This window comes from Myotis davidii, unplaced genomic scaffold, assembly GCF_000327345.1.
Source record: "Myotis davidii unplaced genomic scaffold, ASM32734v1 scaffold143, whole genome shotgun sequence".
Taxonomy (NCBI): domain Eukaryota; kingdom Metazoa; phylum Chordata; class Mammalia; order Chiroptera; family Vespertilionidae; genus Myotis; species Myotis davidii.
Genome location: NW_006294876.1, coordinates 5,269,797 through 5,285,034, shown reverse-complemented (window position 1 = coordinate 5,285,034; position 15,238 = coordinate 5,269,797). Strand labels below are relative to the sequence as shown.

The following is a 15,238-nucleotide window of genomic DNA, read 5'->3' as shown; positions in this document are numbered from 1 at the left end:
GAAGTAGAAATCATAAGGACTCTTGCTTTCAACGAAAATAAAACTTATTTATTAAGTTTTATGGTTCAATAAAACCCGCTTTATTATGATTTGTAAAGCACTCTGAAATCTTTAGTTGGGCATTTCAAAATTTAGGTTGATTATTTCCATATTTACAGAGAGAAAAATTATATTAGTCAAGCCCAAAGGACATGTAGCATTTCTAATCAAAGTTTATTTGCTTTGGCGCATTTCAAGTAATGGCTAGCATATAATGGCTTCAACTGGATTCTAATAAAATTCTGATCATCATCTCACAGCAATTATGGCATAGGAAGAAAGTTATTTATTGCAAGACCTAACAGGCACTATCTATTCTACTGTGAACAGATACGGCAGTGCAAACAGGCAGCTGTTTTTTAAAGCATGCATGTTTGCGTTGAATGTAAATGTATGTAAATACTTCAATTTTAATATTTTATTATTGTCCAAACAGTTTGCCAAAGAATACTCAGTAAATAATTTAAAGCTATGCAATATCATTCCTTTCTTTTATTGCTTATAATTTGGTACTCTAGATTCCTCTGTATATAGAACCTAGATCTAATCTAGGTTTATAAATATGCTTAATTAAAAAAAACACTAAAATTGTTCTTTTGAATGTTTGTTTACAAAATACCCTAGTTTGTAAATATCCAGAAAGGTATTCAAAGCTCATTATCCCCCTATAATGTTTTCAGCACATTTGTTTTCATGCACTTGCTAATACACAGTGTGTACTAATGGGTCTCCTGTAATGTCCTCAGTACTTACTCCTTGCTGAACTCTGTATTAGTTCCACTGGAGAATTACAAAGGAAGTGATATTTGTTACTTTTAAACCATTGCTTTTTAAATTTTTTGCATACATATACAGCCTAATTCCCAGAAGGATTTGGGGAAGTGGGGGTGGGGCTTGTGACAACAGAAATGAAGAAATGAAGAAAGCCTCTTCACTGTTATGCTCTGCTTCTCCCTCCAGAGCCATCGACCCCCTTGCTGCTCATTTAGTTAAGTTTCCAAAATGTGAAATTGTGTGGAAGTCAGGGACTTCCCTTTTAATATCTAGCTGCCAGGAACATACGGTTTGACAATTCAGAACAGGGCACACCCATCACAGTGGGCACTGGTGTTAGTTATCAGCATGCCTGTGTGGGTGTGGTCAGCTAACGCCAACCCTGCACATGCAAAAGTCTAAAGCTTAGCACACACCTGACCCTGTAGAAATGCAAAAGCATTTGAGAAAAGACAACTAAGGATGACCTTGCGGTTAAATTGGCTTGTCTGTACTAAAACACCGGATTCCCCCAGCTCTGTGGGAGTCCACTGATTCCAAACTCTGATAGCTCACTTTGGCAGATGACCACGGGCTGGTGCAGAAGATAAACATGACTCTCTAAGGCCCTCTGAGGTGCATTCATCTGCCTCATTTTACCTTTTGCATCAGGCAGTGGAGTCAGCTTTGGCTAGATGTGCATCATTGACGCTGTGTCTAAGCAGAAGTCAGCAGAGCCCTGCGGTTTCCAGGAGCCCTCACATTTCTGCCAGTGCAGGTATTTTGAAGGTTTTGTCATTACTTAGTTACTTAAAGCGATTTGTCTCACACTGGACTGTTCTTATAGATGCTCAGTTCCGATGTCCATTTCTAGGGTGGTAGAGCTTGACCAAAGTGCTTGTTGTTTTTCAATAGGATCCACCATGGCAGAGGGACATGACAATAATCTTTAAGGGTGTAGGTACATTTTAAGAAAAGATGCTGATGCTGCGAGTCTTGAACCAAGACTGAACAAATATTTATAACTCCGGCCTGAGTACTGCACTTCCTTAAATAGACAAGTACACACAGCCTTCATCAGCATAGCTACAAGAACATGTTAGAGCCAACTCAGAGGTCATGGAATCCTGGATAATTAAAACATCCACTTTTGAGAGCCAGCCTTGCAAACCACTGCAAAATACTTGCTTGAATGGGAAAGTTTGATGAACCCAAATATCACCCAGAACAGCCATGTGTATAATCAAGAACAGCAATCTAAAATCCCATGTTGAGGACACCAATGCTGTTAACACTTCAACAAGTAAAACTGCACGCTTTCAAAGTGAGGGATGATAGCGAATGGCTGATGTTTACTGTATCCCAAGAAAGGTATGTGAAAAATGCTTTACATGTTCTAATTCATTAATCCTGACGGCTCTAAGAGGTGGCTTTGACAATTTTCTCTATTTTACAAAACTCAAAAGTTCTATGTTTATGGAAAGGCTTTCTCTCATGTTCACAATTGAAAAGTTCCTTAATATTTAATACCATATAACCTTGGGACTTGGTAGGCATAAATATTTTATAACTGAAATGAACTGTTAAATACGATAAGTTCTCGGTTGTTAACCACAGTATAAACCAGAATATATACCTTCTTAGCCATAACTCAGATACCAGGCTCTTTTTTCATCATTATTTTTTTCAAACTATAAGAGAACATTTGCTTACAAAATCAGACGTAGAAGAAGTAATTCACAGAAGAAATGGACTTAGGAAACAAGTTATAGATGTAAAGGAAGGGTCCTTGGAGCTAGAGTGAGGAATGCAATGGTCCCTTTAATCATTACTAATGCCATTCTAATGATGACCTGTGGGTACTAAGTCAAATGAAAAGGCTGAAATATGGTCACCGAATTTTAGTCAGGGTTATGTTTATGGGATTGTAATTATTGAATTGATCAATCTCCGAGTGTTACATTGAATATGCTCTTAGTCACTTGACTCCTCATTTGCAAACACCTACTTGAACTGACTATGGCTGTTAGCCTCCGGAGAGGTCAGGACTCTCCACATTTACTATTATTCTGGAGAATGGAAATTGCTCTTGAGAGACAGTCATGCTGTTAATAAGGATTCTAACCTGTGACCAGCTCCCGGATCTCCAGGTCGGTGGTCTTTCGGAGTAGCCTCACCAGCGCTGGGATGCCACCACAGTTTTTCAGAGCAATCTTGTTGTCATCGTTGGCCTTCCCATACACCAAGTTTCTCAAGGCTCCGCAGGCACTACGGTGGACTTCTGTCATCCGATGGTCCAACAGGTCCACCAGGAGCTGGATGCCTCCTTGTCTCCGTATCTGAAAGAGCAAAGGACACACCTTGTGCCTTAGAGAGGAAGCTTTCGGTTCTTAAATCAAAGCGGTGTTTTCATGTAAAGTAGCTGCTACAATTAATTGCACTGAACTGAATTAAGGCACAGAAACAAAAAAGAAAACAAATGTGTGCTCTCATTAGATTTTATTGCATTTACTTGCTTTAACATCCTACTGATAAACATTCAAATGCATTTCTTTTCAAGCTATGGAATTTTGGAAAGGAGATTTTAACTTTCTAATGGATTTCAGACCCATCTCTCTGTAAAAATATGCCCACATGCATGGCATGAAGCAGATAGAGGACCAAAAGAATCCTTCTCACTCCCAAGACTGACCACATTTAACCACTGTCTTAAAGGGCTGCAGAACTGATGTACAAAATGTTAAAATTATGCTTAATAGGGAAATGCTCCCAATATTTCAAAGGATCCAGAAGCTAAATGAGAAACCAGAAGATTTCATACAAGGATTTTCATCTGAGAAGACCTGGAAAATAAAGTCACTCGCCATGAGAGCTAGTCAGAACAGTAAGACCTAGGTATGTTATGCTTAACTTAGGTATTTGATTAATAGCAGCAACAAAATCAATTTTGGTGTTCTTTTTACCCAAAGAAAATTTTGATGTTTTGATAAAAACATACATTGGAATATGTTTCTAGATGGTGTTACCCTTTAATTTTTTAGACCAATTTAAAAATTTAAAGCAAAAAACTGGCTAGTTAACATACAGACTATTTTGTACAAAGCTGTACTTATATATTTCTGCACTTATATGAAAAAATAATAATACAATCCATTCAGTAATATTGTTTTCTTTCTTTAACTTCAATATCCCTCAGAAACTGAAGAATTATAATTTGGCATGATAGCGTATAATATGGCACCTTCCCTACTTAGTTTTCTTATTATAGAAAACCCATTCATCCTGCATATGTGCTGGGGCACGTGGCTCAATGACCCAAATCTTTCAAAGATGCTCAAATCCCACTATCTCTTATGAAGCTACTCCAACCACAGTATTTAACACTGCAATCTGAACCATGCCCCCCACCCCAATCCAGCATTCTTGTTTTAATTTAACCTGTTATAGAATTCTTTATAACACTTGTCATGTTCTAACTTCATTGTTATGGTTACTGTTATTGTCTGTCTTCTTCTAGAAGTATGTTCTTGGAGAGCAAGTTTTGTTTCATAAACTCTATGCCTATTCTAAGTAAAAGGCCAGGCACAGAGTAGATTTTCAATAAATAATGAATTAGGAGGGAGAGTATATTACTTGTTACAGTAGTGTTTCTCAGATTAGCTAACACTCAGCTTTTCAAAACCCAGTAATATCCCTCTTCAAAGGAAACAAAAGACCAGACCCTTTGTGACCAGGTCAGAATATCTCTGGGAGCTATAGCAGACCTTCCCACATCAACTTACAAATGAAATGATATAAGATGGGCCATCTGATGATTCAGAATGTGCCTGTAGGAATTCTTTTCATCCATCAATAAAATAAAAACACAAAAAGTTGTAATACTTAGAACTCACAGACTCCACATCTATGGAAAGCATGAATGTGTTTACTTCCTATAAGAACAGAACACGGAAAGGAAGAGAGAGGACCTGGTTGTCAAGGGAATTAATTTCCCTGAGGTGCCTGCATAGTCTATGGTGGTGACAGCACCCAGGGAAGGTGACTAAAGGGGTTATTGGGTTAATTTTAAACAGAGAGAAAGAATTGGAAAACAACTTTTTCCCAATTTACAGTTTTACCAAGGACCTGTTTGGCACCCATCCAAGGGAGATGAAAGTTTTTATCACTGTATACATGTGTCTTTGACATACAGCTGGGAAATAACATCAACTTTATTATAGTATGTCAGGAGGGATATTCCAGTTTTATGAAAAAGTTAAACTATGAATGTCATTTTCTCTATGTGTGTATTTGCATGTGTGTGCTTTACTTAAACATTCCCTGGGTTTAGCTATCTTAATAATGATGAAACCATGAAAAAGAGGTAATAAAGCCATTCTCAGTTAACCAATTGGTTATATATTGAAAGCAGATGGTATAGTAAATCTATTTTATCTATAGATTAGCTATATTATTTATTATAGTTAATATTCTTAACTTATGATAATATATTCTTATTAGTACAACATAATGAATCAAGCTATTAAAATATTATTGCAAAGCACTAAAGGGAAAATGAATTCAAAACAAATGCAATATCAATTCTTAACGGCATAATGAGAACACAATGTATTCAGTGTGACCCTAATTAATGCCATATATTTAAATTTATAGCAAAATCTTAAATTCTATTTTAATCTACTTAGAGAAACACAAATAAGATGCTACAATTTTCTTTCTGCTGTTTTTATGGGGTGGGGGAGAGGAAGGGGGTGGTCACCTGATCATCAATATTAAAAACTTCTGTTTTTTGGGGTTAAATTTATCTAAGAATGTGGTAATCCTCCTTTAGTTTTTCTGAGGCCAAACAGTAGTCAGAGCTGATATTTAAACATTCACTGGATGTGAAATGTGATGGTTGGGTCCTAGCTTCTTCCTCCTTCTCCCGCCACCTCCCCTCTCCCAGCAGGACCAGAGGGAAGCCAGGAGGCAGACTTCTAATTCTCTTACAGGGTTTTTGTACTTACAGGGACTCTGGGTGGCTATGGAGGGGTCCGACGCTGCACTCTGCATTTCCCCTCTGCTTTTCCTGGATCCTCCCTCCCTTTGACTTTTCCTCACACCTATTCTTCTAATTTCCTCTTATATCCAACCTTAAACCCTTATAAGACACTAAACCTATTTTAAACATTAATGAGGTACAGCTTCTCTTTGAAAAACTATCAGGGAAAATTCTATTCTTTGAAATGGCACCTTTATTCCCTCTCCCACTAAAAGGCAAGCAATCTCCACCCCATTTATCCTTCCCATTGGTCACTCCCCATACAGCAGGCAGGCTCTTGTTTTGGCCAGATTGCCCTCTTCCGTTACTCCCCTAAGTATCATCATGCACAATTCTTCAAATCAAATCTTAAATAATTCTAGGTTTAATATTAGTAAAACAAATCAATAAAATGCTATATATCTAATATATGGAAAACATAACAAAATAAAATGCACGTGATAGTAAATTAATAAATATTTGTCAATGAATGGAAAAATGGTGCAGTTGTTTTTCACCTGTTAGTGTCCTTCTATCTGACTCTCCTTTTTACTCTCTTTAAATAGACCTAGTTTTTTTAGATCAGTTTAATGTTCACAGTGAAATTGAGCAAAAAGTACAGTTCTTAAACATGTACTCATGCATGCACAGGCTCCCCATTATCAAGGTCCCCCACCAGAGGGGTACATTTGTTCTAACTGAAGAACCTGCACTGACACATCATTATCACCCGAGTCCATAATCTAAATTAGGGTTCACTCTTGGTGTTGCACATTCTAGGGGTCTTGACAAATGTTTAATCTCATGTATTCATCCTTATAGTATCATACAGAATAATTTCGCAATCCTAAATGCTCTGTGCTCTGCCTGTTCACCCCTTCCACCCTTCTCCCTAACCTTTAAAAAACACTGATCTTTTTATTGCCTCTATGGTTTTGCCTTTTCCAGAATGTCATATGGTTGAACTCATAAAGTATCATAATGTATGTAGCCTTTACAGATTGGCTTCTTTCACTTAGTGGTATGCATTTAATGTTTTGATAGATAGCTCATTTTTTGTTAGTACTGAGTTATATAGTAGTGAATTATATTCACTATCTGGATATAGCACAATTTATTGATCTTTTCTTTTATTTAATCCTCACTCAAGGATACTTTTCCATTGATTTTTAGAGAGAGTAGAAAAGAGAAGGAAAGACAGAGTTAAAAAATATTAATGTGAGAGAAACACATCAACTGGTTGCCTCCCACATACACCCTGGGAAGGGCCCAGGCTGGAGAGGAGCCTGCAACAGAGGTATGTGCCCTTGACCAGAATCAAAACTGGGACCCGTTGGTCCACAGGCCCATGCTCTACCCACTGAGAAAACTGGCTAGGGCTAGCACAGTTTATTTATCCATTCACTGATTAAAAAACATCTTGGTTGCTTCCAAGTTTGGGCAATTATGAATAAAGGTGCTATAAACATCCCTTGGCATGTATTTGTGTAGACCAAAGTTTTCAACTTCTCTGAGTAAAGACCACGATTGCTGGATTGTGCAGTAAGGGTATATATAGTTTTGTAAGAAACTGTCAAACTGTTTTTCCAAAGTGGTTGTATTATTTTGCATTCCAAGCAGCAATGCATGAGAGTCACTGTTACTCCACTTCCTTGCCAGCATTTGGTTTTGTCAGTGTTTGGGGTTTTGGCCATTCTGGTAGGTTGAAGTGATAGCTCATTGTGTTTTCTTCTTTTTTAAGACTGTGTGACTCAGGTTTATTTACATTAATAGAAATGATTGAATAAAAACAATGTTGAGGTCCACATAGGGAGGTGTAGCTTGAATTGGATTTGAAATGAACAAATTTTATATCTGCTACTTCCTTGAACTTGATAGGCTCAGGGAATGATAAGAAAGCTCTTCATACATAACCTGAGTAGACAGTTTTAAATTCATTTACTATATGATTCTCTAATAAATGGTCCACTTTAGTAAATTGTTCCTATATCAATAGCTTTCATTTTTCTACTTAGCTATGACCTTCGGGGATCTAGACAGAGAGAGAAAAATGGGGGCTGATGGATCCCATACCCAGGAAAAAAATTTAAAAATGGGTTAACAAATCAAACAAAGCAAAACTATGCTCTCCCGCCTGTCCTCCCCAGTGTTTACAGAGAGGGCGTTCTTAAACCTGCTGCAGTCTCTTGGGGAGAAGGCTGGGATGTTTGTGTGTAGAATCACTGAAGCTCACCCAGTTTGTGTTGAGGGAGAACGAAATCGGCCTCCACACCGTTGCCATGCAAACCACTGCTTTAAACTATTTTTACAATTTAAACTTTAGAACTAAATGTATCTAAAAATCATTCAAGATTTTTCCCTCATCCCTTCATTAGAAGCCAGAATATATACACATATACTGTTTAAATCAGAAAACAAATAGGTAGACAACTGAATTAAATACAAGAAAAATGCAATATAATATCACCCATTGCAAAAAATGAGGCCTTACCACTTACGAAATTTGTTACTCTTAACATTATCTGCATGTGTGGAGAATAAAATATATTTACCACTATATTAGATATTCTCATTAAATGGATATCAGCCTCAGTGAATAATTTATAACGTATCCAGTTACAACCATGCTTATAAGTTCATGACAGTCATCACAAAATTATAATGATGATAATGAGTTATAGTGGGTTAAAATTTACTTTGACAAGAAATAGAATTCCCCTTGCGGGGTACCTGTCTTTAGGGATAGTGAGACCCTGAAGGCCTGGGCTGTAGGTCTTCATAGCAATAAACAAGCAATGAGAAGTAGCTCACATACTCTGCATCTGAAAGGGGGAGGGGGTAGAGCGGAGGGGAGAAGAGAGAAGAGGCTGAGTGGCCTTCTGTTAACCTATCGGTAGGTGAGATAAGGGCTTTGAAGAGTTAAGGGTAGACATTTCCATACCTCTCCAGGGTCCATTTGGTCTTAAGCAAAAGGGATATAACTTCGGCCTTCTGGTTTAGTGCTGAAAGAAACTAGCCTGGACCTGAGACTCAGAGTAAATTTAAGTAGTAGTCTGCAGCACTAATAATATACAGCACGTCTCTTGCTTTAGATATTTATGAAAAACCAAGTCACAATGTCTGAGAAATGGCTTATAGAAATCTAACTAAAAAGAAGTATATTGGACTCAGTGATTTTAATAAGTTTCCAGTTAACTTATTCTTCATTGGTGTTGGTTTAAAAATTATATATATTAATATGCCTTATTAATGTTTAAAAATTAAGTAATTTTCTCTGTTTAAAAGGCTATTAGAAGATACAAAGTTTCTGGATCCACCACTAGGGGCTTAACCAGAGGTCACTGAATCTCACTTCTCAACATTAATGTAGAAATTGCAAAGTTATCAGTTTGTAAAATACATATTTTACCTCCATCCCTTGCCCTTATAGTAAATCCAGTTAAATAATCAATGTTCCCATATAATTTGAATTGATATATGTATGCATAGTTGCCTCTGAATAAAAGAGAAATACAATACATAAAGGCCAAAACCTTTTTTAGTTTTATGGTAGAAATTATTTTTGAGACTTTTGAGAGAAAATCTCTCTCTCTATGGTTGTGGAAAATAATCTATTTTCTCCACTCAATAGGTAAACCAAGATGGATTATGTTTCTTTTAAAATTATGTTTTAGAGAGGGTCTATAGTGTAGTGTTTGGGGATGCTGGCTTTGAAGCTAGAGCAACTGGGTTTAAATCATTCCTCTTTCTCTTAAAACCTGTGTCCCCTGAGGTAAGTAACTTCATAATTCTGTACAACATGAACAAAATGTAAACCTGTCTCCTATGGTTGTTTTCAGGATTAAATGAAATTTCACATGTGAAATGTTTACCAAAGAACTCAATGAGTAGTATTTGTTAAGAAACTACCCACTAAATCAGTGATGGCGAATCTACGACACATGTGTCAGAGGTGACATGTGAATTCATTTTTTTGGTTGATTTTTCTTTGTTAAATGGCATTTAAATATATAAAATAAATATCAAAAATATAAATCTTTGTTTTACTATGGTTGCAAATATAAAAAAATTTCTATATGTGACACAGCACCAGAGTTAAGTTAGGGTTTTTCAAAATGCTGACATGCCGAGCTCAAAAGGTTCGCTATCACTGCACTATATCATCTAGTTAAAGGATATTCTGAATTGACTTATTCCTGGTCAATATGTGAATTAACTTAATAATATGCTAATGTATAATAGAATCAGTAGATGGCAGCTATTTCAAAGTTATAACTTTATAAATCTTATTTAGTATGTAAAATATATATTATTTAATATATTATTAATTCAAGTTGGTATGTAACTAATGATATTATATAAGGTATGTATTTATAATACTAGTTCTTGAAGAAAAGCAAATTTTTTTGAAATATAGAGTGAATCATTAGGCAAGAAGAGAGAAGGGCCATGTTTTTAGTATCAAATTAACTTCTAATAAACACAGAAAATGCAACTAGTAGCAAAAGATATAACCAGTAACAAGTTAAATGACTCAGAAGGTTCTCTAGACTCATGTAGTTCTTCCTAGACAATACTCATGTGCAACGATGAAGGTTGTGTAGGTGTTTTGGTTTCATCTCTATCTGTGTCTAGCAGAAAGCTATTTGGTTTTTGAAACTCATATAGAAAGATAAAAATATCTGCACATACATTAGCGTTGTTACTTGATTTCCCTTATTTTTCTAGTCTGCAGTCCCAGCATTCCTAGAACCTTTGTCACCCTGTACAGACTTCCAAACCCAGCTCCCGCCCCCTGAACAAGCCTTCCGCTGTCACTGAAGACCATCACAGAGGGAACCGCATTGACTTAGAACAAAATGAACAGCTGAAAGGGAGAATCTGAACATTTTTTCTTTTTTTATTACCCTCAATTTAAGTGAAGTAGATGATAATGTACTAGTCGTGTATGAATAATAGTTTCTGCCCATAACTCTGGCTAAAGAAAACTATTTCCCATGAAAGTCTCTGAAATGACCTATTTTACGGCATTTCAAACTTTCAAGTTCTCCTCTCCCTCACGATCCCATCACTTAAAGAGATAAAGATAAGAGTTGGGAAAAGCCCTTCAAGTTGGTCAGAATGTAAAATGCACGCAGCGATGCATTTTGCAAGACACTTTAAAAGGAACCAAGCACCTGAAACACGCACACATATTCCATACACCACAGTGCCTGGTCCTTTTCATTCCCCTCTTGCTAACTGGGATCACAGGCAGGGAAGCTTCCTAGAAGGTCCCCTGTCTCAGGACAGGTCTAAGCGGATGCACGGTGGCAGTCAGGCTGTCTATTGAAAATCTTACTGCCCAGCAATGACGCCAGCACGGAGGTCAAAGGGGCCCCAGAATGTCCCTCTGGGGGCTGGGAGCTGACATTCCACAACCACTACTGGGTGCTCAGAACTGCTGCATGCCAAAGACGAGGTCTATTACCTTTAAGAGCACTCAAGAAGGGACCCCTCTTTTCTCTTCTTTTTAACAAGAACTTCAAGTGATTCCACACATTCCTTTTCTAAAGGCATCCTTCAGACACACTCAACATGTTCAGACACACTCAGCAGTTTCCATTACCCGGTGTATGTTTGAGCAGTCCTTGTACATAGAGAATACAAAATCATGAAGTACTGAGAAATAGAAAGAATGCCTCCAATACAAGTCTTCCTTACTGTGCTCCAAACTGAACTCAAAAAAGTTTGCTTTATTTTTTTTAAATATATATATCCTATATAATAAAAGAGTAATATGACCCTAACAGTAGAACGACTGGGAATGACTGGTCACTATGACACACACTGACCACCAGGGGGCAAATGCTCAATGCAGGAGCTGCTCCGTGGTGGTCAGTGCACTCCCACAGCGGGAGCTCTGCTCACCTAAGCCAGCAGGTGGACATCCCCCAAGGGGTCCCAGACTGTGAGAGGGCACAGGCCAGGCTGAGGGACCCCCCAAGTGCACACATTTTTGTGCACCAGGCCTCTAGTATGGTATATAAAATACTAAGAAAATAAACATAATAAGAATTGAGTAGTTTTTCTATGAAGGAAGTTATATAAACTTACTGAGGTACAAAAAAAAACAGATGTGAATAAATGTGGAAGTATATCATATTCCTGTATGAGAAAATGCATCATTATAACCATCTCTGTTTCCTCTCATTAATTTAACAATAGAAGCTGTTCCAATTTAAAACCCAATATATGTTGAAGTTGTTTTTGAACATAATGACTCTAAATTTCATATAGGATAATAAACCTGGGGGGGAAATCACAGAAGAAACAGAGAAGCATGGAAGACTGAATATACGCGAAAGCACCAACAAATAGAACAATATACCAATGGCTGAAGAATCAGCACACAACGATGGAAGAGAAGAAAAACCCCAGAAAAGATCCAGACGTCAGGATATAGTGGGGAAGCTGTGGGGACTCATTACCTAGAATTGGTGAAAACAGGCGCACCATTTGGAGGGGGGTTGGATAACACTTGATGTCTTCACATTTACACAAAATAAATTTCATATGGATTAGAAATTAAAATGTGAACCAAAACAAAAAAATTCTAGGAAAATGAATCAGTGAACATGTCTATATTACTTGGGATAGAAAGAACTACTTCTGATAACAAAGACAGAAGTTATCATGAAAAGGAGTGTTACACACACACATTAGAAACAAATGTAAGTAGTGCGTGACAAAAGGGTTATGTCCTTACTTTACAGGTGATGAAACTGAGACACGGAGATTATATGACTGACAATGTCACACGGGAGCAGGAGCAGAGTGAAGACTCAAGCCCATGCCCAGGTCTGTGCAATGAACCCCTACAACACTGTCTCACGCTGTAGATATTTCTTCCCAACCGTCCATAGCGTGGTTTACATTTTTAGATGTATGTCGGTGGCATCATGCTGCACCTATTTTTTTCTCACTTGCTTTTAGCACACAGCGTTCCATTGGTGATATTTGTCCAAGTCAACAGGCACAGCATCTACGTATTGACTTTTGTTACTGGGAAGTATTCCTTTGTAGGACCAATCACAGTGTATTCTACCAGTCTCATGTTGGTAGAGATTTGGTTGTTTCCAATGATCTGCTTACACAAGCAATGGTGCCATGTACATCATGTGCACCGTGAAAGACTTTCTCTAGGCTAGATGCTTGGGATTGGTGGGGTCTATCTAGATCTGTTTATATTCAACTACATGTTGTGGCCCACAAGCTTGCACTAATTTATTCCCCATTGGGAGAGGGTAAGAGTCTCCTTGACCATACTTGAAATTGTTGACTTCTTTTATATTGAATAAGAGATGCTATCTCTTTTTAGTTTTAATTTTCATTTCCCTTGTTACTAGTGAGGTTGAGTCTCGTAGTAAACTCTGTACCCAAGACATGCAGAATCTCCTTAAATAAAGTTAGAGTTTTTACTGAGCAATATAAACAAAACCAGTCATAAATACAATGAAACACCTCCTTCTTTATGAATGAAACAAAGTGGATATTGAAAAGGTTAGGGGGTTCTCCAAAATGTACAGTTTCAACATAATTTTAATCAAAATTCAAAAGAGATTTATTTCAAACAAGATAAAAAGATTCTTTCATCTGGAATCTTAAGCAAGCAATAAAAACAAAGAATACTTTGTTGATGAAGAATACTTTTTGATGAAGAAAAGTACAAGGAGGGAATTACTGCATTTCCTATATAAGTATTACATAAATCCTCAGTAATTTAAGCATTGTGACAGTGATGCAGGAGTCATATGGCTCAAAAGAAGAAAATGGTAGCAAGAAACAGAGCTTAGTGTATTTAGAAGTTAATGTGATAAAAAGAAGAATTACAAACTAATGTTGAAGGATTGAACTACAGCTTAAGGAAGCTGACTATACATCATGTACATTCCAAGAATTTAAAAACTAAATATGCCAACTAAAGACAAAAATAATGGAAGTAAATATCTATATGATTTAAGGATTAGCACGAGTCCTGTACACAAACAAGAATAGAAATAACTTCATTCTAAAAATAATTGTATACGGATATAAGATATTGCTTCAGCTTTTAATATCCTGATTATACTGATTTTAGAAGTTTGAATATAAGTTTAATACATCCTCATGGGGGTCATACTGACATGCTGAAGTTAGGATACGTCTTCATCTAACAAGGGTTCTTTTTCTATCTTTCTCTTTTATCCCCTCCCATCCATCCATAAATGAGGCTGACCTGAGACTGAATAGTTTAATATAGAAAATTTAAATCAAGATAAAAGATCTAGTAAAAACAAATGCTCTTCAAATTCTGGTCTTAAATTTTAAAATAATGAATCAGTCATCTCCCTTAAATACTAATGCCTACTTTCAGATGAATAATTACTAAGCTGATCTTGTACCTCTTCATTGGGAAAATATAGAATCTAACATATTTGTAGGTGGCAAATCTAAATTCATATACATCTCATAAGAATTTTAGATGAGCACACATACATTTTGGAAACACAAGCCCTGTAAGGTAGACAGGTAACTATTTGAAAATCATTAACACATCTCAGAACGAATATATATTAAGCCTACAAATATTATCATTTTTGTATGAATTGGACAGTCCCTTATTTGACCAATGTTTATGGAGGGCCTAGTCTGCGTAGGTACTGTGTTCAGAGGTGAGTGAGATGCACCACGCCCCTGTACCTGTGAAGTAGTGAGAAAATAAGTGAAAAAAACAACAAAGAAGCCAATAAGTCATTTGAATAGTAAAAAACAGAGAGATAGCTTTATGTGGAAGAGGAGTTAGCAATTTTTAGTTATTATTTGGTATTCTCCTTAAAGAGGATTTGCAAAATTGCACAAGCTGAAGCCCCTCAAAATCCAGATCCTCCCCTGTGATCAGAACCATAATAGAGGCCTGTACAGGAAGTCTGTTACCTTTAATCAGCACACCTTCTCCCTTTGTTTCAAATAAATGGTACTGGGTTAAAAAAAAGAACCATTAAAAAGATAGAGCAGAAAAGAAGGAAGATGAGGGAAGGTGTTTTAGGGGAGGGTTTGGCCAGGGCATCACGGTCAGAGGACATTCGAATAGAGACAAAATGACATAAAGGGGTGGTAGAGGGTCCTAAGGAGGAGACAGGAGGCCAAGGTAGCTGGAGCAAAGGCAAGGAGAGATGAAAGCAAATGGAAGGTGGTGCCGGCCTAGATCTGGGGGCTTCTAGCCACTGTTGGCACTGGGTTCACCCTGAGGAATATGGGAACAAGAATGGACCTATCACACTTGTTTAAGGGCCGCTGTGGACTGGTGAACGACATAATGCAGACCATGATTAAACTCTAAAATGTTTGGGGCATAGCAGGTCCATGATTTTTAAAGTGGTATACACATGTGGTAGGGTTGAGGGG

At 37.1% G+C, this 15,238-nt stretch overlaps 1 protein-coding gene across 2 annotated transcripts in view; it reads right to left on the bottom strand.

Moving 5' to 3' along the window:
- The window catches only part of CTNND2 (catenin delta 2), a 339,572-nt gene that overhangs the window by 200,509 nt on the left and 123,825 nt on the right, over nt 1-15,238 (bottom strand). For both annotated transcript variants that reach the window (XM_006769453.2, XM_006769452.2), the window contains one exon: nt 2,918-3,131. In XM_006769453.2, coding sequence (XP_006769516.1) covers nt 2,918-3,131 — 214 coding nt within the window. The remainder of the gene's footprint in view (nt 1-2,917; nt 3,132-15,238) is intronic.